Raw genomic sequence first — 25,344 nt, 5'->3', positions numbered from 1 at the left:
CGTGCAAGTTCTTAGCACATAGAAACATTGCTGTTAATATTTAATTGGAATTGGATCTCAAGCCCAGTGAGGTCAAACTTAGAATAATGAAAAGTTTGCTGAAGCAATATTGTGTTACCTTGTTATTAAAAGAGAGATATCAGGAGTCACTTAGAATATAAACATAGGGGAAAAAAAAGATAAGTAGATTTGGGCTGCAGAAATAGAAAATATTTTTTGCTTTAAGGCATGAAATGAACTGCAAAAATAATTTGCTTTGTATATATTATTTTATGTAATGATGAAAAATAATTTACAGTATCTGAGCTCTTATAGCATATTCCTTTAGAAGTTTAAAGTAACCACATCCATCTGAAACACTTCTCTAGAAAATTTTAATGCTTTCTTCTAAAATTGCTGACCAAATCCGTGTTAAATTTTGGTGCATCTGGAAGAGAAATGCACTCAGTTGTTTTTCCTGCTGCCTTACCCTCCTACCAACAGCAGAAAGCATTATGGTAAAATTAATGATTTTCCTTCATAAGCAAATGCCTGAAATTTATTAGGATTTGAGTTTTACTTGCAAAGATACACCATTTATGACATAGATTGTCTCAGATTGTCTGTATTACCTCTGTATTAACTACGCTTATAATTTTGCTTCTTACAGATTGACCTGGATTTAGAGATTGTGACCACTGTAGCAGGCATTGGGATACAAGGTGTTGATAAAGAAGGGGGAGCAAAAGGAGAAGAACAGCCTATCAGCTCTCCGTGGGATGTGGTCTTTGGAAATTCAGGTGCAATTTCAGTAGAGCTTTTAACAAAATCTCACATGCATGAGTGTTTGCTGAATGTTTTGCTGTTCTGGTAATAACCGAAAACATGAAATATTAAGACATACTTTACAATTGAGTCTAAAAACTGGTGGTTTCATCTGTATAAGTACCACTATTATTAGCTGAGTCTGTGTTTCTGATGTGAATCCTGAAAAAATGTGAGCTGTTAACCAACCTGAAGAAAAATTCCTCTGTAGAAAGTTATGTATTTACTTGGTCCAAATACAGAAGGAAATTGTGATTGCCTTTGCTAGCCCAGTGCTTTCTGCCAGGATGACTGAAGAAGCAGCTGCATTTTACAGGAAGTAGACATTGTCTGAAGTTCCTTTTCTTGGCTGTATGGACATCTCACCATTTGTAAATATTTGAGTTTAGGAAATAAATTTATCTGATGACTTCTGCTTATTCCTGTTTAGACGACGTGAAATTGTTAGCCTAATAGATCATGGTAGATTCAAACAGATAGAAGAAGAACACCTCAGAAAACACCTTCCAAGCCTCAGGGGATCATAATGAAGTCTTCACAAGATAGTATGTAAAAAATCATCTCCTGAGGATTTAAGTGGTTTTCTTTCCTGATCAACTTAACACAGTCCTGAGCCTGACATCACATAACTGCCATGATTTTAAATGTTATTAACTGGGAGTTAGTATCTTCTTTTCTTACGTTTCCATTTCAGTATGATTTAGAGCTAGCAAATGCAAGTTCCTTAATGACAGAAAAATGATTGTCTGTGGCATAAAACCCTTTGCATCAGGGAGAAAAAATTAGTTTAAGAGAACATGTAGCTAGTTCATGAATGCTGATTGTATGGTAGTCTTAGGATACAAATACATTGTTATTATATACAGTGTACTGCCAGCAGCCTTGACTACTAAAGTAAGCCATAGGCATCAATGTTACGTTTAATGCTGTCAGTGACCCTTACAGATTGAGAGTCCTACAGAGTCTTACTTAAGGAAAGCTGAAAGAGGATCTCACCAGATTTGGATTGCTGTTTATGATGTTTTCCCAATCTGATTTCACTCTTGTGATCCAGTAGACTGTTGTGTCTGAGTGCTGTAGTTCTCATTTTATTGAACCACACTGAACCAGCAACCCAGTTGCCGTGGGATGTTGTTGCAGAGCCATTTTACAGATCACTAATGGAGGAGAATTCCAACTCAGAAAGTACTGCCCCAGTGGATCAGAAACTTAATCCTCTTAACAGAACTATTCAAAATATACATTAATTATACTTTGCCATTTTCATGGTGCTTTTTTTCCTGCATCAACCGGTAGCTGAGTATCTGTTGATACTTTTATTTTTGAGAGCTCTGATGGTTAAGTAAAATGTTAAATGATATGATTGTTATCAACGTGAACACAGTAATCACTGAATTAGTCACCTGTAAAGAATTAGTCATCTGCACTGTTTAACATTGCTGAATTTTTATCAGTGTTTATATAAAAATCAGATTTTCTAAATGCACTGTTTTCAGACCAGAGTAGGATTTTTTCGTATTCAGTCACATCCTACCAACCAGTTGGCTGCTTAGATCTCTAAAAAATATTATAAAACTTTGAATTTAAAAGGAGATTAAATCAATTTAATCTCCTCTTCTTTGAGAGAATAGGATAGATAGGTAAAATGAGGGGGCTGCTTTTAGGATTTCTTAAGCGTTTTGATATGGTTTAGTGTGAGAAAGGCAAGGTAGGGAAAATGTAAATGATTGCAATATCTATGTGAATCTCTTCAGTAAACTGTAACTAGAGGGAGTTGTGGAAACATGAGGTTATGCTGAGTAGCTTTAACAGCAATGTGTCCCATAGCCCAGTGTCATCAAAGTACAAAAGGCAGACAGTATATTGATGGAAGCACAGTTTGAAAATGACTTTGATACAGCAAACCTGCTTGGAATGCTTTGTTAATATTTAGTAGGGGGCAGTACCACATACTGCCACGTATTGTACATATGAAGAGAACAGTTGAATTACAGATGACCACAGTGTGAGAGCAATCTTGTTTTCCAGATGTTCCGCTGGGCAGGACAAAATTTGGCATAGAAAGGTTGGTAAAGTTGGTAAAACTTCCTACCTAACAACACTGCGGAGTCTTTTTGGATGTATTGGAAAATGGGTTGATGGTTGGTCATGAGCTGTAGATGTGAGGTGGTACATAGCATCTCCTTGAAGAAGGGTAATGAACTAGATCACTTCCTGAAGCCTCTTTAAGTCAGTGTTACAGTGTGGAGGATTTGCTCTCTGTTCTCCTTGGAGTATGTGGTTGGCATTTATGATAACAGCTCTCAGAAAATGGCGTAAAACAAAACTGAAGACTCCCTTTCACCATCCCAGGCTGCAGTACTTCAGCCATGCTCACCTACTTCAGCTTCCTCCTGCATTCCTTGGCTGAGCCTGTCCTGCACATAGTTGCCTCAGTTCCTTCCCCTGCTGCTCCTGAAGGTCTCCTAAAACAGCCTTACATGTCAGAGCAGCAGCCTCAGGCTGGTCTTTTCAATGCAGCTTTCTTGAAGGGTGTTTCTGATACCTCATGTCATGGTGTCACGTTCATTTCATTAGGTTTGCTAAAAGAACTTCAAAACATGTAGCTGGGGTTGAACTCTGTGCAGCAGTCTCTATGTTTTAGATTTTAGGGGGTCTTTCTAGGGGGCTTAGCTTACTGGACTAAAATGAAATCTATCAAATGTAGACAGCACTGATGAGTGGTTGGTACAAGTGCTTACTTATTCTTGGTGCGTGTGCAGTATTTTTGGGAGCACCATAGAAATTGGAATGTTTTCAGGGGACCAAAATTGGAATTAAGTCACCGTTTTCAAGGAAACTTGAAGAATCAGAGTTTTGAACAAGTGAATGAGTGATGCTCACTGTAGTGCTGTCTTAAGATGAAGCACAAAAACAACCAGATTGTGCGCAAGGAGCCAGGACTGTGTTGTAGTTTGCACCACATATGCATTATGGCATGGATACAGTCATGAGCTGTAGTGAGTTTTTTTTCCTTTTGTTTTGTTTTCCTTAGGTTTGTTAACACTAAAAAACTCATTAGGTAGGGTTTGTCTTAATGTAAGTCGCTGGAACCTAGTAGGACATTCTCATAAGGTCCATTAGAATGCATATGTTATGTGGTAAACCCATATGAAGCTAATTCTATTGGAAGCCTCTACCACATAGAGAACTGTCCCTGAGCAGAAAGCCAGACTTCTGTTGGTGACTCTCACTGTGCTGTCTACAAGTTATCAAAACTATTTTGTCCGTATCTCTTAATGCATTTGGATGAATAAAGTTTCCCAAATGACTTTTGTTTGCATCTGGAGAGTAGTGCCCATTCCTGTAATGTAACTGCAAGCTGTGGGAGTCTATGCGTGTATGAAATACTTATGGTTCATTATTCCAAATTTTATAATTTATAATTCTGACTTTTGCCAGAACTGGAATGGCATATGGGAAATAGATTCATGCCTCTCTGTTTTCCATAGATCTATGTAATTTAAACTGTACAAGAAACATTTTTTTTCAGAATGTAGATTTATGGATATTACAGCTTTTAAACAAGTGATGGCCCAGAGCCATGCTAATCAAAACATGAGAGGAGTTAAAAAAAGAAAAGATGAAAGTGGTATTAAACAGCTTCTGCTGACCTTTCTCAGAGTGTCAGAGGGAAAGGTTACGTCTTGAGAGATTAATTTTTTGCCTCTATCAATCAGATCTCATCCAAGATTAATCCTCCTACATAAAGTTTAAAGTAAGTATTGATCAATTTAAAGACTGCATTGTTTGCTTCGTAAGTTTTTAATGTATTGTTTGTTGTGATCTTAAATTCAGATCCTGGTCTAAATAAAAGGTGCCGTGCACAGAACTAAGAAAAGCCCTCAGTTAATCCTCCAACTCTGTGTTCAAAGTCATTATCGCTTTGAGACAGTAGGCATAAAGGTGTGAAGTAAATACAAAGCTTAGTTGTAACATTTCAGTTGTCTCATGGATCCCAGATGACATTTAGCCTGATTCAAAGCCCACTGAAGTCCTCAAATCTGTTGCTGACATATGTTGTGGCGATACAGGAAACGGTTTCAGTGAATGACATTTTTTTGTGTAAATTCGCTTCTGAGAATACTTAAAGAGTCAGACTTCTTAATTCCATATGCAGTTCAGTTCTGTGGTTTCTGATCATTTTTGAAAACCTGTATTCATAAGGATAAAGTTCTCATTTAATCAGATGAGCAAAACCAAAGACCTGAAAGGGTGTAATGTCGTCCTTATGAAAACCAGATGTATCCCTGCTGGTAGACAGTTCTGTGTGATTAGAATTTGCTTTCTGTATATTTTGAAGATAAAAATGTTGAGAGGAAAAGTTAATGAAGGCATAGATAAGTTCATCTTCAGAGCAGATGCTACTATTATACTTTGAACCATCCTGACAGTGCTTGTATGAGATAACAAGCTTCTGTTTTATACAGATGCTGAAACTTGAGGCAAGGAGGTTAAGTGACTGAAATACCTCTTAATAGGAAGGTGATAGAAATGTCTTTCTAAGGTAGGGGGGTTAAGACAAACATTGTGCTGGAATTCAGATAAACAGTATTCTTCCTTGCCATCTTTAATTGAGGGTAAGCTTCAGTTTTGCCCTCCCCTTTTGAAAGTCTTGAATGAACTCCATGGATTAAATTCTGTTGTTGAAAGTGGTTCTGGAATTTGAATCGACTCAGATTATGCAGGAAGCAGACAATACAGGGGAAGGGCCAGCAGCTTAAAAATACTTTATTAAATGACTGTGTGCTTTTTTAGCTTTCTCTGTTGTCCTCTTCTATTTTTATTCAGTGGGTGTTGAAAGCAAGTGATGCTTAAATGCACAGTTGATCTGAGTGTGAAATGTTCTTGATAGCTGCATTCTTGCTGGGAGGTAAAGGACAATGACCTGTGCTTGGTGACATAACTGTGTGTTTCACATTCCAAAATCCAGTCTTAAGTTGCATGATTGTATCCTATTTATAGATCCTCCCAAGCACAGTGTTGGCTGTGCTTTCAGTAAACTAACTGGAAATTTTTAAGTCAGTGTGGTATTTACATTTTAAATAATATCTATTATTTAAGTGAAAGTACCATACCTTGTAAGACTGATACAATCTTTAAAGCCCTTAAAGGGCAAAAGTATATAGAGTTCTTTCCTGGTGTTTCCTCTAGACAGTTATTTAGTATAAATGTATTCCCAGGGAAATACTCTGGTTTTTTTTTCTGAATGATTCCTAGCAATTCTCCCCTAATTTTACAAACAAAAAAAGCAATAATCACTTCAGCTATAAGTAATTAACATTACATTGTGTGCCTGAACTATCTCTGTCTTGGAAGCATGCTTTTCTGCATGTCAGTTTTCTTTTCCCTTCTAGTTTGGTCTCATTCTGGCATCGAGGCTCTAGCCTCCACTGACTTGTGGAAGGAATTTTCCTTGGCTATGGAAATTAAAGGGCTCCTTCATGAGATCATCAGGCTTTAATTAGGAATCATTTCTTTTGATGACTCAAATTTGAATTGCTCTAAATGTATCTTGCATATATGATATGACTGCATGATGTATCAGTGAGGACTTAGCTGAAACACAAAAGGCCTTCTCATCTCTTCAGAGGTTTCCAGTGCAAAGTACCAGCTCAGAGATACCTATAGCCAGCTTTGGGCATCAGCTGCCCCTCTAGTCATGAACGGCACAGAAAGTCACGTTAGAAACATTGCTGACATGAGACAGCTTTGTCAGTCTTCTCAAACCAGATCCTAAATCTCTTTGTGAATGGTCCTTAAGTGATTAAAGAGTTCATGGTATTGCTGAATAGTAACACCAATAGACTTTAATAGTATTTTACATTTCACTGTAGATTTAGGGCAAGAAATTAGATACTGGTATTAGTATAACACGCCTTTGAGATGAACATAACATCTGCATGGGAATTGTGACTGGATTTCCACCGGTGATCCTATATAATTTAGTTTGACAGACTTATTTTCTATTAAGACTTTTCTAAATCTTGACAAAATGGATAATGATGATTTTCAATAGCAAAAGAAACATTTGGTTTAGCAGATACCATCTGAACAGACAGCTCAGTAATATCTTCAGTTCCATGACTTTTCAGTGCCCTCTGTATATTTGTATATTATTATACTTGTACCTGTAATGTTGGTTATAAATTATGATATTTGTAGCTGTAATGTTGGTTATACGGTTTCTTCCTTCCGCAGTGTGCAAATCTTATTTGTGAATTAGAAAAATGTTAGAACTGTTGGTCAGATGCCTGAACACTTTCAGGCATTGGATACTGATTCTGATGTTAAGTTCCAGATGAAGATCTGCTGAAAATAAACATCCCTGACAAATCTTAGAGGCTTTGATGAGCATGTTAGGTCAGGATGAGTGGCTTCTGAGCTTGCCTGCTTTGATGCTGAAAGCACTTTTCAATGTGGGAAGTTCATTGAGAGGGAGTGCAGTACTGACCTAAGCTTGAGTGTATGTGGTTGTTCTCTGACAAGAATGAATAAAACATGTAACCAATCTTAGCTTTTTCGTAGTTATGGTATTGTATCCGTCAGTAGATAAGCTAAATTAGCTTGTTGGTGTTAAACATGCCGTCAGATCATAGCTGTTATTTTTAGTTCTCTTTTATCTCTCAAAGTTGAGCATCCACTTGCTATTCATGTGCGTGGATTTCCCTTGATTAGAGGTTAGGAGTCGTTTACTGAGGAGGAAAATTCTAAATGCATTTTGTTTCATGGAAGATCGTGCTGTTTGCGTGATGCAGAAGTATGTGAAAAAAAGCATGGAAAAAAGGAAAACTTTTCCTCCTCCAAAAGGGATGATGTGTGTGTCCAGACTCAGAGTGCTAAGGCATTTGTTTCTGCGACTTGCTGTCTCTGTCTCACTGGAAAAAGAACAGTGATTCTCTAGCCATTGTATTAGTCAGATTGGGATTTAGTGTGCTAAACTTCCACTGGCTTCAATGAGGACAAGGCTTATATCCATATGCATGCAAATGCAGCATGTGTGCCTGTAAGAGGAGGGGGCCATTGATCAGCCCTTGTTGCCTGCGGGGGTTTTGCGCCAGGTGAGCACACCAACAATCTTCTTGGTTACTGTTGCATTTTTAAAAGATAACATTAGTTGATGCACATTATATTTTCAAACTTCAATCTGTTTAGAAAATACCAGTGGTGCCAGCTGTGAGATGTGACTTTGATTTCCAGACTTTCAATTCCCAAACTGAAAGGAAGCAAGAAGTCCCCACAGGGGCAACTGGAAGTGTGTGGCAGGCCTGGGAATGGAATCTCTTCAAGTAGGTGTTGCCTGCTACAACAGATAGTCCGTTTGGTGTGTTCAGATTGGTGTCTTTAAAAGGTCAGCAGTATTCCTAAACTATTTAAAATTGAGTGTGTGTACATACAGGATTATGAGGTCTTAAAACACAGATATGTAGCACAGGCAGACTCAGGAACTAAAAAGCACTGAAATATCGTATACCACATCACACAAATGCATTCAGAGCTCTAGTTTATTAGGAGTGAATCTTTATACTGTAAGTATATCACTTTAGTAAGCCATACTCTGCTTTGATACAGGCAGCACTAAAGATAAGAAAGTACATACCCTAATAAGGAGAAACTACACTGGACTTTTAGAGCAGCTCGAGATAGTTTGGAATGTGCTTAATTGAATAAATGTAAAAGAGTTGCTTTGTTCTTTTATGTTGTTTTATAATAAATTCTTTCAAAGTAAATTCTTTCCAGTCAAGGATGATAAGGAGTTATGGCAATGTTGGCATTATCATCACTTCAGCAAGCAGTTCTCCCCAGTTCCCTCCTCTTGTGGGAACAGTGCAAGGATGACAGTGGTGCTGTGTCCCCAAAATGCTCAGTCCTCAAAGAAGAGTCTGAGGTTTTTTTGGTTGTTTGCTTCCATTTCATAACGTATAACATTAAACTCTGTAGTGTCAGGACCACCTTGTTTAAAAAAAAATGTTTTCTGTGTGGCCATTGGCATTGGTTTTGCTTTTCTGGTTTTCTGTAATTTTTTTTTCTATTAAATCTCTGACATATTTTCCACAACTCAGTGTGTTTGTGCTGTCACTGTGCTTTATCCATTCCATTTGTTTTAACTACTGTCCAGAAGAAAATATTTGTTACAGTGATTGCTTCTTGTTGTTCTTATTTACTTTTCCTCTCTTGATCTCCAAATGAAGAAGGAATCCCATCTCTGTTGATCTTGCATATTCTGTAAAATTTGAAATTAATATTTATACTTTTTTTCCTGTGTCTCATGTTTGATGAGCCTTTTGATGTGCAGAATTAGAGTAAGGCACTTTTTTTATGTTTAAACCTTACAGCTGTCACAGGGGAGCAGCAGTGGGTGGAATTACAGAAATTGGATTTTATAGAATGGAATTTTCTGAAATGCTCAGCTCTAGTCTTCCTCCTTCCTTTAATTGTTGGGTGAAGTGAATATGAAGTAATGAACAAAGCTGTTCTCGACACCCCTCAGAATGCAAAGTGCAGCACAGCAAGATGTAAAGCTTGTTTCTGGAGTTGACCAGTGATTTTAGCATCCCTCTGGGATCCTCAGAATTGTAGCACCTGAAAAGTGCAAACTGTACAGCGTAGACACAAAATCCTGGAAGTAGATCATGCACTTTATAGGAAGTAGTAAAATGTTTCCTAAGTCATTTTCTCAATTCAATCTCTTAGAAACATGCTGGAACCAAAGGGGATTCTGTGTTTTGGGGAGTTTTGTTAGGTGTGTGGGGCAGGGCACTGTATTGCCAGTGCTTTGGTAAAAAGCATTTGTCTCTGATGAGTGACAAAATGTTTATTTCCAACTGATTTTGCAAACATTCCGTCTCATCGAAAAGCATTCAGGTATTTTGGAAGTCTGACTTTTATTCTTGGAACTTCGCTTTGAGTAAAAAACATGGAGCTATGTGGAAGTGCAGGAGAGGGTCAGCACAGTTCCTTTGATCACCGTCTTGGAAACTTGTATCTTCATCCAATAGGAAAGGCTGAACCAAAACTGCATTGCAGTCATACCAATGCTATCCTAAGAGAGCTCACAGTGAGCAGATTGATGCTGAAGATGGGGTGCTGTTTTCTTCTGCTTGCAGTCTGCATTGCAAAGAAAGATTTAGGATTGAAGGAACAGCAGCAGAATATCAATTGGGGCAATCGTGGCAATTTCGTTTTAAAAGATTGCTTTGGACTGACTTCACAGATCTAAGATGTTGGCAAGCATTTCACATATAATTGCCTTTGTTTTGGAACCTGGGCTGGTCCAAGAGGTTGTTTGCAGGAATAGCTGTAAGATGGAGGTTGCTTTATAAGCTCATATGTGTTAAAAATTGTCTTTGAGCCTTTTAGAAGTGCTTTTCTGTTGATAAGGTAGTAGTTAATTTTAATTTTTAACCTGATGTTATTTCTTACGTAATGTGATATATTTTGAGCTAGAGAGCACTTGAATATTCTGTTTCTATTTCTGTTGTTTTATTTGTGATGTATTATCTAGGAGAGCTTTGTTTGATTTTATAGATTTGGACTGGTGAATATTAGTGTTGGAAAAAATTAGATGCTTGATATATGCTTGATCAGAACATCACTGTTCCATAGCTCTGCATCTTTTATGTGCAATAATGTGTGTGTGCACAGGGAAAACAACTTGGAGACTGGACAGCGTCAGTTTGTGTTATGTTAAAAACATCGTGTACCCTGTCTTTACTGTCATTGGTGCTTCACTGGGTTCAGTGGGACTGCTAAGTGTAACACAGTGAGAATATCTGAACTTTCAGGATAAATGACCAGGAATTAACATGAACATTTGATCTGAAAGGTGCTTTCCTTGTTATTCCTCTCAAGGCTTGTAAACAGTGATGAATAGCGTTTGATTGTGTCTAATTTGGCCATTAGCTTAGTTTAAAACAAAACAAAAAAACCACCACCCTGAAATCCATGATCAGGAAAAACACATGTGTTAACATGCAGTCCCAAAATGACAGGTGAAACATGGACCCAATAGCAGAGTCTTCCAAAGAGCAAATCCCATTTGAAGTATTGTCCTTACCAGGTACAGATATTAAAAACATAATTCTATATCCTTGGGAAGAGAATGTAAGAACAGATTTCTTGGTAAATGAAAGACATTCTCTTGCTCTCTTGCTCTGTGGCTTGTTTATTTGTTTTTTGTTTTTCCCTGTGGCAAACAGTGAGCTGGAACAGTGGGGATGGCAGGATTGGTTTGTCGGCTTGTTTGTTTTATGATCCATTTACAAAGGGTGGTTTTTGTTTTTTGGTTCTTTTTCATCTGTTCTTATATATCCTTTTTTTTTTTTTAAGTTTCAGGGACCCAGGAGGACGATGTTTTATGGATAGCAATGGCAGGCATTCATCAGGTATGGGCACTGATGTTGGAAGGTGGAAAACTTCCAAAGGGAAGGTAAGCAGTTGCAGTAGGAGACGTGTGAAACTGCTGTTTGTCTGGATAACTAGCCTTCAAACCCCAAAGAGACAGATAAATTGATTAAATTAAAGTAATTTAGCTCAACCTGTAACTTAGCTTAAAGCTTGCTACTGCTGTTCAAAGTGAAAAGGCTTGTGTCCTTTAATGGCTGTGTGCTTTTACCCACATCTGTTAGAGGAAATGAAATACACTACCTGTGCTAAAAAGCTCTATGACAGTAAGGTACAGTTGTACATTGTAATGTTACTTTTCGTTCCATTTGAATTATCTAGTGGTGAGTGATAAACCAAGTTGAATTAAAAGATAGCATAAAGCCTTTGAGTAATTCCTTATGCCGTCATAGTGGAGCTGTTTTTATAACTTACAAGTGCTCTTCCTGTATTTTGTGTTTCTGCATAACGTCTGAACTATGTCAGACTTGTTCCTGAAGATAAGTGCTATTTTTCTTCAGTGATTTAAAGAAAGGAGTCTGTCTTCGATTTGCTGGGAGTGGAAATGAAGAGAACAGAAACAATGCCTACCCTCATAAGGCCGGCTTTGCACAGCCTTCTGGACTCTCTCTGGCTTCCGAAGAGCCGTGGAACTGCCTTTTTGTAGCAGATAGTGAGAGCAGCACTGTGCGAATGATCTCTCTGAAAGATGGAGCTGTGAAGCACCTTGTAGGAGGAGAGAGAGATCCATTGGTAATCACTTCAAACTTCCCCACACTGCCCTACTAATATTTCTCAAGCCTGACCTGGAGGAACCACTTTTGGGGTGAGAGGGTAAATTAGTTTCTGTGGCCGTCAGTTTCTTAACTTCACTGCTTGGAATGCAAATGTGTGCCAGTGGTGGTGCTCAGGTTATAGTGCAGACTGTTGCTCCTCAGATACAAAATCACTTGACTTGTTTGTAAGATAGTTGAACAGAAACTGCGTTGCGTGGTCGTTAAAGCCAGCTGGATTCATACTGATAATTTAAATGTGATAATTTCCATTTCCATCATTAGCATTCTTGCTTCCTCGTTTTCAGTATCCTTTTTTTGAAGTTGTCATGATATTTTTTTTTGTCAGTGAATTTCCACTTAATTCCAACAGTTTAAATTAATACCAGCATTGAATAATCAAATAATTTCATTTGATAACATCTTCAGAATTTGTTTGCCTTTGGTGATGTGGATGGAGCAGGCATAAATGCCAAGCTGCAGCATCCCCTAGGAATAACATGGGACAAGAAAAGAAAGCTGCTATATGTGGCGGATTCCTATAATCATAAGGTAAGCATGTAGTAGCTTGACAGGTACACAATTCACAATTCTTCACGATTTTTACTACTGTAAGAGATTATTTTCAGAATGTATGAAGATTGTGCTTGGTTGAGCTGAAGAAACAAACGATAAGAGTTCTTTTGTGGGTTCTTTTCCCTTCCTTCCTTCCTTTATAAGTCCTCTTTACCCATTGTTTTGTTGCCATACGCTGCTGTGTTGATATGGTGGCGCCTTGAGGAAGGTCAGTTTTGTGCCAAGTTACCGTTCTAACTAAAGACTCATTCCTTATATCTTTCCAAAGATGGTGAACTATGGCAAAACAGCTAGGAGTGTTTATTCAGGAATACTGCAGGTTTGATAAAACTGGGAGAGCAAGAGGACTGGCTCTTTCCTCAGAAAAGCCACCCATGTTTTGAATTACCCCTTGGAATTCAGAGATGAGACATTGTTTTATATGACTGCTTTCACATGACATTGTAAGTTTTCATAAAGTTTCTAGCTGTGTGTTGATTAATTGCATTAAAGGCAAGTAATTTGTTTTACCTGAAGACTAAGGTAGGTATCAGTAGACACTCATTAAGATTTCAGGTGCAGATGCGATTTTGTTTAAAGCATTATACATGATCAACTTTTTTGCTATTACTTGAAATAAAAAAAAAACTAACTCATCCATTTTTAGAAAAACATATTTAAAAGTCTGCCTCCTAGTTTTGTTGTCTTACTGTTTTGCAAATGTTTTCACAACGGCAACAAATACTAGAAAAAAACAAGCTGTTCAGTGTATGCTTATACCAAAGGGATAGGTGCCTTAAGTGGAGAAAACTGAATGAAGTCCAGGAAGAAAGGAGGGAGATGTCTTTTGGTAAAGTATGATGACCTATCTTCTAGGACACACGCTTGTTAGCTAAGAGAAGCAAGTTTAGCACTGTCTCCTGAAGATGTGGGATATAATATAATGCAGAACGTCTGAATTCTCGTGTTTCTTTTTCAGAAAGTGGAATTTTTTTCCTGATCTTTTTTTAAATCTTAGATTAAGGTTGTAGATCCCAAAATGAAGAACTGTGCTACCCTGGCAGGCACAGGAGAAGCAAGCAATGTTGTTGGCTCCAGCTTTACACAGTCGACTTTTAATGAACCAGGAGGTTTGTGCGTTGAAGAAAATGGCCGTTTGATGTATGTTGCAGACACAAATAATCACCAGATTAAAGTGCTGGATTTGGAAACAAAAATTCTGTCCATGGCAAGTAATATTTATTAAACAGCCTGATAGTGGTGTTTCTTGGTGTGAATTACTATTCCAGGCTTTGGCAAATGGCATAAAAAACGTCTAGCTAATAAACTTGTTGGTAACTTATTCACGTAATGCTTTGTGATGATCTGACAAACAAGCATCACCTGTTAGCATCTTTGTTCAAAGTCCTCGTCCTTGGAAAGCCATCTTTTGCATGAAAACAGTGATTATCCTCTATTAAGTAATAATAATGCTGAAATACGAGCTATTAAATAGTGTAGCCCAGTTTTTCAGTATGAAAATTTTGTAAGCAACAGCAATTCCATTAATAACGAGTGGAATTAAAATCAATGACCAGGTCCTCTAATTAAGGCATAAGGTGTGGTTTGTGGAGACCATTGACTTGAGGTGCAGTACATAGTCTGTCCCAAAGATAAGATGGCAATCTGAGGTGGCATTTTTGCCAAATTTCAGCTATTCTACATTTTCTACTGCATAAACTGTTGTACAGCAGAGCAAATCTCACCCTGTGTGCTTTGTGTATTTCTGTGTAGCTTACTGTGCTATAGCTTACTTTATAGCTTACTTTTCTTACTTACCACAGTGTTTGTAACAGATCCTACTTTGTTAACACTGTTGTCTCTACTTCTGCATCTGTGTTTCTGATATATAAATATACCCCAAAATTTGCACAGTGTTGAGAAAATAAAATACAGAAACAGTAACTTGCTGCAGCTATCTGGAGAGAAAAATCAACAAACATTTCTGTAACATAACTGCTGTGGGGAGAGCAAGATTATTGTTGTCACTCTTCTGTACTTCCAAAACTACAAGTCTGTAGATCCAAATTCTTCCAAGTTTGACAAAAATGCATTCTGTGATGTCTTAATATTACTGCTATGGTGCTGAACGTCCAAACTTACTTCAAGCATGAAGTTTTAGTGTATGCTGTGCAGAATTTCATGTCTTCCTTTTTTGGGGCTTTCAAGTTGCCAAATGAAATCCACTTTCAAATCCAGCAGTGCTCGTGTGCTTGTAAGCATGAAAGCAAAACAGATTTGCACTGCTGTCCATCTTATAATGGCACCATGTTTTAATGTTCTCATAAATATATGATGTAGTTGTCCTGCTGTTTTCTTGTAAGTTTCTTGCACTTCACAGTATGCAATCTTAATGTATGTTTAAATTTTCATGCCATGTAACATCTAGGTTCATCTTCTTGGAAATTGCTGTTTACTTTGCTGTATAATCTGCAGAGTTAGATTCTTGGATTTTATTACCAAAGGATGCAGTTAGCACCCAATCAGCAGAAAGTATCTCCAGATTTTATTTAAAATAACAATGGAAGGCAAATGCTAAACATTTCAATTAAATAGTGGGTATGGTAAAACAGGTACGGATTTTGTGATTTTAATAGCAGACATTTTTCTAGGGATCAATCAGTTTCATCCTTCTAATTTAAGAAGTCATTTTGCCCTTCCTTTTCTCCACCTGTCACTGCAGTATTATTGCATCTATCAGACTCTCAGAGTGCAGTAGCTGTATTGTCATGTGTTAATTTTCCTAGTCCGTGTCAGCTGTGAAGGTGAGGCTGTGTTCTGAAAGCCTACTTGCTGTACCAATTCGAAGGAAAATTAATATTTTGATTTCTGCTGGTAGTTGCCTATCCTGAATCCAGAAACCTGCGATGTTACAGATCATCCGGCTGCACAAAAGGACCAAACTGCAAACCTTCCAAAACTGCCTAAATCTGCTCCAAACATTCAGCTTCCTTCGCTGAGCGCAGCTCCCGGTCAGACCATTCAGTTTCTATTGAAGTTGACTCTCCCTCCAGATTCAGAATTGAACGAAGAAGCACCTAATGCCTGGTTTATCACAGCAGAAGGTAAAGTGCTTACGTTGCTTTATTGGTTGAATGGGAGTAGATAAGAGAAGTAGATATTGTCTTTATGTGCATGTATATAATACGTGGGATCTCAGGCTGATGAGCCGAAACGTCCCTCCCAGTCTGCTGTATTACTTACATCGGGATGTGCTAAATGCCATTTAGAGTTGCTACATTTGAAAATCGAAGTGGGAAGAATTAAACAAAAACCAACTAAGCAAAAAAAATAAAGCACTTGGTACAGCAGAAGCCCAGAAGGTTTTTGCTTGAGTTAACGCACGCTGCGGTAATTCTTGTAAAACTTCCTTGAAACAAACAGCCAGTGAGGGCATGCAGAGGTGCTGTTCCCAGAACAATTGAGATTTTTCCTTCTCACATGCTTGCCCTCTTTACTCTCTCTGTGAATGGCTCATCTCAGCCTCACTGCCTGTCAGCTTCTTGAGAAGCTGAAACATATTCCAGAATAAAATTTCACTTTTTCCTTTCATCTCTTCCAGAAATGGAGGAACATTTGCACCTAACCGTTTTGAACTGACTTTGTTGTAATTCCTGGTTGTTTATTTGTGCCTGAGTATTTCTATAACAAGGCACACCTTATATCAGAAATGAATTTTGGTATGTCAAGGAAGCAGAAATTACTGACGTTTATTGGAGGTTCTTTCTGTGTGACTTTGGATGCAGTGTAACTTCACATCTTGGTTACTGTGAAATGGGAGTGCTGAGTCTAAATTAATCTCTCTCAATAAATATTTAAAGGAGCACATGGAACACGTTCATATTTTAATTGTACCCATCATTACCATCCTTACTCTGGACTCTGCTTTGTCCATAGTCGTGACTGGTAACTAGACTGTGTGAGCGTGTTCCCTGAAATTCCCTTTGGTACAAAAATAGTAAGGTTATCTGAAAAACCTTCTCGCAAAGGGTGACCATTAGTGAGTGCTTGGAGACAATGTTTTCCAGTGTTCCAGCTGCACTCGGAAGGGAATATCTGCCAGTGCCCTTGGAAGCACCATTCCAAAGTAAAAACTTCCATGAAGTACCATTAGAACCAAGTACCGTTTGAAAGGCAACCATATGAAACAAAATCACCTGTGGTTTTTCACATTCTTTATATGTTAACACCATTTTGCCTGGCTCTTGACTTATTCAGATACGGCTCATTTGCTTTAAGTCTGATGTGTTTAACTTATTCATCTCTCTGAAATACCTGTGTTTCTAAGCAGTATCTATAGTAGGTGTTGTGTGCTTAAGTAAGGCTGCCACCATGAGCTGGTGTTCTTGGAGTTGAAGGGATGACATTTAGTGCTCAGATGATGTGATATGAACGCATTTGTTTTTACACTCTAGAAGTCAGTGATGTACAGAGAGCTGTTACCTCTTGGAGTAAGTTATTAAAATATCCACTAAGGCATTATACAGCAGAACAAACCTTGCTAAACAGTTTAAAAGAACAAAAAGACCTAGAATAACTTTTTTTTTAGCTTCCTTGTCAAATTTTAGAAGCAATGAACAGAACATTTGTATTTCAGTTGTTTTTGCCCATTTGACTGTATTGAAAAGTCATTTTTTTCTGAAATTCTGCTGAGTTTTAGCAACTGTTCTCAGCCTGAATTTATGTGCCTTGTTGGCTTTTACAATGATGAATACATATTAATAGTCATTACAGCTTGTAGATGCAATTAAAGTGATCTGAAACTAAACATCTCATTTTGTGACTCATGGTTTTTTGGCCAGCTTTCAAAGTGTCAGACTGTCCATGTGATAGCTTAATTAAATTCATTGTTTGTAGAAGCATTCAACAAATACAGTACAGCAACCACAATCTGTGGATATACCTCATGAATTCAGGTAATTTCTCACCACAGTTTGTGCCTTTCGAGAACAAATAGAATATTTCCAGGACAGTCAGCAAACCTTTCGGCCTGCAGCACTTCTAGATATTGTCGAGGTGGGGATCTACGTCAGATTAGTGATGGAGGATCTGTGAAACTGGAGGAAGTTGAGTGACTTCACCTCAATGAGAAGTCATTGCAAGCTCGTAACTTCCAGAGCAGCTTTGATGTGTTCTCTGAAAAATGCCAGAAGCACTTCATGCGTCCCACTGCAGTCTGAAACACAGAGAACAATGCAGTGACTGCTGATTGTAGAGCTGGATGTAGAGTAGTTCACACACTTTTCAATATTTAAATCAATGTGAAACTCCAGTCGTGTTGTAACTGCCTGAACATTGGTAAATTTCAGCATGCCGCTCGTAAAGCCAGCGTTTCTGTGTGGAAATGTCATAAAGTACCTGCAGTTCTGTGCGTTCATGGTGGTTATCTTACCTGCAGAATTAGACCTCTGATGAAATCGTGTAACAGCCCACTAATTTAAGGAGTTTTGCTTATGTATCTCAGAAAAAATGTATATCTTAATATCCTCTGAAGAGTCTATAGGACAAACTGCAGATCACTGTGTTTAACAAAGGTGTACTGTACATGTACCACAATAGGAAGAGTTCCCATAGCTGTGAAGCAAAGCTCTGGATCTTTCCATCCTTAAAAAATTGTAAAGAAAGGCCATGTTGTCATGCAGGTAAAACTAGCGTTCTCTATTGCTTTCAGATATGGTGTTAAATATCCTAACGATAAAAGTTGTTCTTCTTTTGCAGGTAATAATACATGGCTGCTTCAAGGACAGTATCTGTCTGGAGACATTAAGGATGTTTCCTGTCAAACTGTCATTCCCTTTCAGCTACCAAGAGTCTGTCTATCAGCCGAAGCTGTGCTGGCTATCAAAGCGTGCCTCTACTATTGCAGTAAAGGTAGCAGTGCCTGCATGATGAAAGGAATCTCATTCAATCAGCCTTTACAGATAGGAAGTACAAACCAAGGCGGTGTGACTCAAGTTGAACTAACACATTCGTTTATAACTAACTAGTGCTTGGTAAAATGAAGTAGAGTTTCTTAGTTTAATGGGAAAATTCGTGATCAGAACCTCATTTCCTTTCATTACAGTAGCAGCAATGATGGTGTAATGCTCTAGACTCTGTTGCCAATTGTGAATATATGGGATGTGTGCCGTTCTAAGGAATGAGCAACAGGTCCTTTTGAAAGAGTTAAGACTGCTTTGTGATGTTACTGTAAGAAGTTCTTTGTGCTGGACATTGGATTACTTCAGACTAACAGTTACTGATTCCTTTTGTGCCCTTAAATTGTAAAAGAATGTCAAAACTCGAGGTTTCTTTCTTAAGGCTGCAAAAGAAGCATCTTGCTTGTTTTTCTGAACAGCATCTATGGCACGTGTGTTTTGAACATAGATCTTAAATTAAGTGTAGCTCTAGTATTATTTAAGCTGATTGTTTTTCTTAGCTCTGTCTGACTGCCTTATATGAAGAGCGCAGCTTCATGGAAAAATTCCTGTGACAGGAAGCGTTTAAGTTCCTCCAAAAAAAAATCACACTCATTTCTAACAAAGAATGTGCCTCTCTGATGTATATGTATATTTGTAAAAAAAATCATAAAACCATGCTGGAGTCTTTCTAATATGTACTGACTTACATTTTATGGTAAGTGATAAAAAACGTTTGATTATCTAAACTGCAAAAATTAAATGTCAACCATTTCAAGCAAGTGAATCACTTTCTCACTTTTAAAATTTCAATGTAAAACATTGACTGAAGACTTCTTTCTTGCAAACTTAAAATACTTAGAGTAATACTTCCTTCTTGAAGCCCAGTTCAGAGTTTTTTGAAGTCACTGTTTGTCCACACACTCATTTGTTACGGTGGCCTCTGAATCAGAGCTATGCATGTGATAATACCACGTCTAGAGGTTCTGACATTTTGCTAGAGAGCTGGTGATTTCATCTTCGAGCAAAATGCTTTGAAGCTGTGCTCCAGAACTCTGCCTTTGGTGCTTAAAAGTTCTGCAGAAAAAATTTGATCAATTTGCCATAGCGAGTACCAAGAATACAGGAGGATGTGTGAGTGTCTGACCCAAATTGGAAGGGTTTCCACAGTGCCTAAGTGGCAGCTGGGCTGGGGTCAGTGCTTTGATTATGAGGATCAGTTCTGAGATGAATTTGTTGGTAAGTTGGAAGGTAGTTATTTTTGCACATAGAATGAAGTGTGGTCGTGGAACAATTTTTATGTGGTATTTTCTAAAGCAGACATCATGGTTCCTGACTCCTGTCAGTAATTCCCCAGTGTGATTTGTTGTTGATGTTTCTTAAAAGCTGACTGACATCTTGGTCATGAACTCGAGGGACTTTTGTTCAGGGGGACCATATGGGTTGGTAAGCTTTTTCCTTCTGTTGAAGTGCCAGCCTCTCTGAGTTCTGTGTAGTAGCAGAAATGGTGATTATCTCACCACCTGTCAGCAGGGCAAGGACTGAACTGTTACTTCTCTTGTGTTTCTTTTGTTTGCTTGCTTTTTTAAAGCCACGTTTTCTATAATTCAGTCTTTCAGTCCCTTTGGGTAAGCCTCACAGTCTCATATGCCATGCTGAAGAAGGATAGAGCTTTGCTACGCTGTTCAGAGGTTGCAAATGCCTTGGAAAGATGAAGCTAAAGAAATTGCTTGGTGCATTTAACATTTCTTACATTTTATTGCAACCCCTTCAGATTTCTTTTGGTGTTTATCTAACTTTGGATGGTAACCAGGAAACCTTAGCTCAGCTTCCAGCGACATCACAGCTTTTCTGCTGCTTACTAAAAAAGCCCAAGTGTTAGTTTCAGAAGTTCAGAATAACAGATCAAACTCTTAAAGTTACCTTGAGAATGTAACTCAGCAGATAGACCAATATAAAATAATTTTAATTGGAAATCAGAGAAAAAGAATGTCTTTCAGTTGAAAAGGATCATAAAATTCTGCCTTCTATTCTCAAACTCAGGAAAAAAAGCTGCACAAATGCAATCTAAATCACATTTTTTTTAATTAAAATATTACTATAGGGAAAGGCCATGTATTCTTAACTCTATTTAGGTTCAGTGTGTAATGTTGAAATACAGTATTGCAGATATGTTTTCTATTCAAACATGTATCTATCAAGTTGTGCATAAGGGTCTTATGTTTTTTGTTTTTGGGATTCCCCTTGTAGTTACTGTACGTAGTGGGCACATTCAGAACCACTGTAAACTTAATGGAAGTGAGTGGTAGTAGATACTGGGAAAGCTGTTGCATAGGATCCAGCTAACATCCAGGCTCAGAGTTCAAAGGACCTTTAAATATTTAGTCATAGCCCAATTTGAAGTAATTGTATTTCAAGGAAAACAGTAGGAATATGTGATTGATTATTTTATTGCTCTTTTAAGTCGATGTCTTGCAGCAGTTGAGTGGATCCTATGTAAACAAGGAGTGTATCCAACACAAACTGGGGACATACCAAATTCCTGCCATTGTTAGTACATTCCCTGTTACTGCAGTGTAATGGCTGTGCTAAAAGAGGCAGAAGGTGTGTGAGACCATCTCAAAAATACATCTTGTTATTTAAAGAAAAGGTGGATGTCACAAAACGCTTTCCCCACCTGTGTCATGTAAGTCCTAGCCCCCTTCAGAATAAAAGGGAGACCTTCTTACCCTGATGCCTTCATGGCTATCACACAGGGACACTGCTATAATAATTCTCCTTTGTTGTCTTAGGAGCAGCTGATTATCAGCATGCTCCAGCTCTCCCTGATGAAGTTACTGGGGTTGTTCTGATCCTCCTCACTCTGCGTGTTCACTATGACTGGCATCTATTGCATTAAGCCTGACACTGTTTTGTTTGTCCAGGAAATAGCATACAAACTCACCGAGTCCCTACTTATGTTTCACTCACAGCATCAGCTGAACAGACATTTGAACACTCTATAATTAGCATAACACGCTTTTTAAGAGCTTATGTTGTTTACTTTTATCCTGCAAAAGGGATGCTGTTTCCATTGCTTTCTCCAGGATACAGGGTGCTGTTACACTAAAGCAACAAGTGCTATGGATGTTACCAGACAGGGAAACAGTAGCTTGTACAAGCAGCAGAAATTTCAGTTCAGTTACCAGAAAGCATCCTTAAAATATTATTCTAAAAAATAGGATATTTGATTTCTGTCTCTAAATACTGAAAAATCAGATGGCTGCTATCTCTTTGTATGGCAATTTAGCTTGTAGTATTTCCTGATGTAAAAACTGTAAATTACCAGTAGTTTGGTATGGCTCAGCACTCCCAGATTTTGAACTTCAAGTGACAGTATGTAATTCAGAGCCTCTTCACGTTGTGTTTTCTCACTGACTTTAATAGGTTTTGCATCAGACCTTAATAAATTTGTAAATTACTGTAGCAAATCTCTAAAGAATATTGGTCATGCTTGCATTCTACAATAGAAGCAAGTTCTGAGGCTTTTGCAGTTTTTAGTTCTAGGGTTTGCTTTCCTAGAACAGCTTTTGTTTGTGGATGAATATGTTAAAAGTTCCAGGAGATGTTTGAATTTAATTACATTTTTAATTTCACTAGGAGAAAGAGAATGTCATTTCAAAGAAGGAGAGTAATGTCTTCTCGTAGCTTTTCACATTGTTTGAATTCAGTAACATCTCTCTGTAGTTTGTTCCCCTCCATTGAAAGAAGGGGAGGAATGCTGACTGCCTAAGCCTGGCATTGATGGACATGCATTTTATGTTCATTCTTTTTTATATTAGATTCTCTTATGCCTTTTTGGGTTTTTCTATTGGTGCACCTCTTCATAGTTCACATTTTGCCTCCCTCATGTCTTCCACTTGCAGGGCATTGTGCTCATGTAATGCTGTGGTAATGTGATACAAAGCAAATCCAGACCAGCTGAGTAATACATCAGAGAGTAGTTTGCAGTGTCATGTGAATGCCTGATCTGCTCAGCTGAGAAAAGGTGCATGTTTATGTATTCTTAATCCACTTGTTTTATTCCAGTGAACAAATCTTGTCATTCAAACTATGGAAAAACTACGTTTTGTGAGAGCATCAAGAAATAACTTGTTCCTAATCTCTTGCTTCCAGGAGGGAGATGATCAGAATGAAGTGACAGGGGCATGCCTTTCTGCTCCTTCAATTATTGCCTATTAATTTAGTAAAGAGTGTTGTACTCTTGGCCACAGTTTCAGATTGTCTTGAATTTTCGATCCTAACAAGGTTTCCTACATACGTGAAAGCTTAAATGTTTGACTTTGCAGAGTAATTAATCATATAACTAGTTTTAAATGGCTTACACTTCAGCAGAAAACAGCAGAGATTTATATGCATTCGTTTGGTCTACAATTTCTGAGAATTACTGTTGCTCTTTACCTCAGTGCCTCCTTGCAGCTCCACTTACACAGAAGGGTGTTTATAAATTGTGTGTTGCAAGTCCAAAGTTTTCTTCTTTGTATAATTCATGGGAGATGCTGTAGCTGGTCGTGTGTGTGTTTATGATGTGTCTTCCAGGCTGCAATTGTTCTGACTGAGAAAAATGTACCACGCGTAGCAGCTTATCACCCACCCTTCTTGATGGTGCACTGAAATCTACTGCATCAGTTACTGAATCTGTTCAGATCACTGATTTATGTTAGCAGAAATCTAGTAGTCAGAATTAATGATGATTTAAATTGGAAAACGTTTATCAGAGATTTAATGAGGTTCTGTGTCCCTAGCTGGGAAGGTGTCACAGTGGTAATATACACAATCATTGCAAAAGTGAGCCCTATTTTTTTTTTAAGTGGGCTGCCAAATTTGTCTTTGCATTGTATCATGAATTTAGAAATTATATTTCTAATATTTTACATTCCATTTTGCTCATATAACAAAGTTTGACTACTCCCATCCATCAGAACCAGCTGTTCCTATATGCTGCAGATGTTGTTGCATAAAATCATTTGCTCTTCTTAAGGATTAAGATTCATTCTTACTGAGTATTCGGTACACCTAGGCATGACTTGAGTTTCTGGCTTATTTTACTTTCTTTTGTCACAGTATTATGGGAGGTATTCATTATGGTTTTTTGTGTCTGTCTTTTCCTCCAGTAGTTTCCCCAAGAATGAAACACTGCCAGTATTTTGTTTCCATAGAGGGATCCAAGATAGATAATTCCCTTTCCCAACCCCTTGCCCCTCCCCTGCTCGTTCAGCGAACTGCTTTGTTGGTCCATTGCTTTCAGGCACACCAGAGAACGTATTGTCCAGCTGCAGTACTTAGGGTGAAGCAAAAGAACTTGAAGAATTTTTCAAGTCTTGCCTCGTTCATCTGAAACATTGACAATTTGGAGCTGAAGAAATGATGCTTGTCGAAATGTGTTCATAATCTACCTTTGCTCAGTGCGATGTACTCAACGTGCCTCAGGAGAGCAATGTTCCACAGTGTGTATTTCTCCTTTTGACTAAATATTTAGAAACTCAGCCCATCTCATAGAATCACAGAATGGTTTGGGTTGGAAGGGACCTTTAAGATCATGCAGCTCCACTCCCCTGCTGTAGGCAGGGACCCCTCCCCCTAGACCAGGCTGCTCACTGCCCCATCCAGCCTGGCCTTGAGTGCTTCCAGGGAGGCGGCATCCACAGCCTCACTGGTCAACCTGTTGGTCAACCTATAGTCAAACAGTAATATGGAATATAAGTATTCCTAATTGAGTTTTAAGTTTTGAAGAACAAAATCTTTTTTAAGCTTTTTGATGAAACTGAAATCCATGTTCTAAAACCATCAATTCGAGGAATGTGTCCTGAGGGTCAGGTTGGTTGTTAGGAAAAGGTTCTTCAGCAGAGGGTGGTCAGGCTTGGAAGGGACTCCCCAGGGCAGTGGGCACAACCCTGAGCTGCCAGAACTCAAGGAGCGTTTGGACTGTGCTCTCAGACTTGAGTTTGGATTTTGGGTGGTCCTGCATGGAGCCAGGATGATCCTAGGGGGTCACTTCCAACTTGGGATATTCTGTGATTCTGTAACAGAATTGCTGAATATTTTTACATTTTGAGTATTTAACTTCACATGTATCCAGTCTCACTTTTAGAGGAGAATAAGTGCTTTTAAATCTTTCTCTTCTATATATGATGAGGTAGTTGGAAAACTGCAGCAGGGTGAAATTCAGGCTCCCCAGGGATAGCAGCAAGTATCTCCTGGGACAGTAGGTCAGCCCAGTGTGACAGAAATGCTGGGCTTTCATTGCATCAGGACGACTGAAGGAAAAAATCAGTGCCTTGAATGAAAATGCTTGAAAGTGTGTCTCCGTAGAAATGCTGGAGTACTGAATGAAATAAGGTATTTATTTGACCTTCCCGATTTGTGAGTTTGGGTTTTGTTTTTTGTTGGTTTGTTTTTGAAGTCTGCCAATTCTGAAACTGTTAGGGTTAGTTTTCCTCCGCTTTGAATTGAGCTGCAGTGAAGGTGCTTTTTGTTCATGCTACTCTTATGAAGTACTTCACTCTCAAGTCTTTTCCTCAATCTTGTGAACGTACTTCTGAAACTGTTTTTAAGTGTACATGAGAGATAGGAGTAAACTTGGCAGGGTGATTTCAAACATCTTGCAGAAATTGCAAGTGGGATGGAGGGCAAAACTTTAAGTGGGCAAGGATGATATTTCTTGATATTTTAGGGGCAGGGTTTTGGTCTTTTGCTGTTCTCCCACCCCCTTACAGCAAAGATCAGTTAAATTACAGGTCAGCAAAGATAAGTTAAATGGCAGAGGTCTGTGTGTAGAGGCAGCTATGAAGGGTCAGGTACTCTCACTGTGAAAC

The 25,344-nt window shown here is 38.3% G+C and overlaps 1 protein-coding gene across 1 annotated transcript in view; it reads left to right on the top strand.

Moving 5' to 3' along the window:
- NHLRC2 (NHL repeat containing 2) overlaps window positions 1–19,144 on the top strand; it is a 32,040-nt gene extending 12,896 nt beyond the window's left edge. Inside the window, exons 5-11 of the mRNA XM_052677662.1 lie at window positions 650–779; window positions 11,173–11,272; window positions 11,748–11,979; window positions 12,429–12,551; window positions 13,573–13,782; window positions 15,433–15,658; window positions 18,312–19,144. Coding sequence (XP_052533622.1) covers window positions 650–779; window positions 11,173–11,272; window positions 11,748–11,979; window positions 12,429–12,551; window positions 13,573–13,782; window positions 15,433–15,658; window positions 18,312–18,580 — 1,290 coding nt within the window. The 3' untranslated portion in view covers window positions 18,581–19,144. The remainder of the gene's footprint in view (window positions 1–649; window positions 780–11,172; window positions 11,273–11,747; window positions 11,980–12,428; window positions 12,552–13,572; window positions 13,783–15,432; window positions 15,659–18,311) is intronic.
- The last annotated feature ends 6,200 nt before the right edge of the window (window positions 19,145–25,344 follow it).

This window comes from Tympanuchus pallidicinctus, unplaced genomic scaffold (assembly GCF_026119805.1).
Source record: "Tympanuchus pallidicinctus isolate F22 unplaced genomic scaffold, pur_lepc_1.0 scaffold16, whole genome shotgun sequence".
NCBI classification, from domain to species: Eukaryota; Metazoa; Chordata; class Aves; order Galliformes; family Phasianidae; genus Tympanuchus; species Tympanuchus pallidicinctus.
This window is presented reverse-complemented; position numbering and strand designations above follow the sequence as displayed.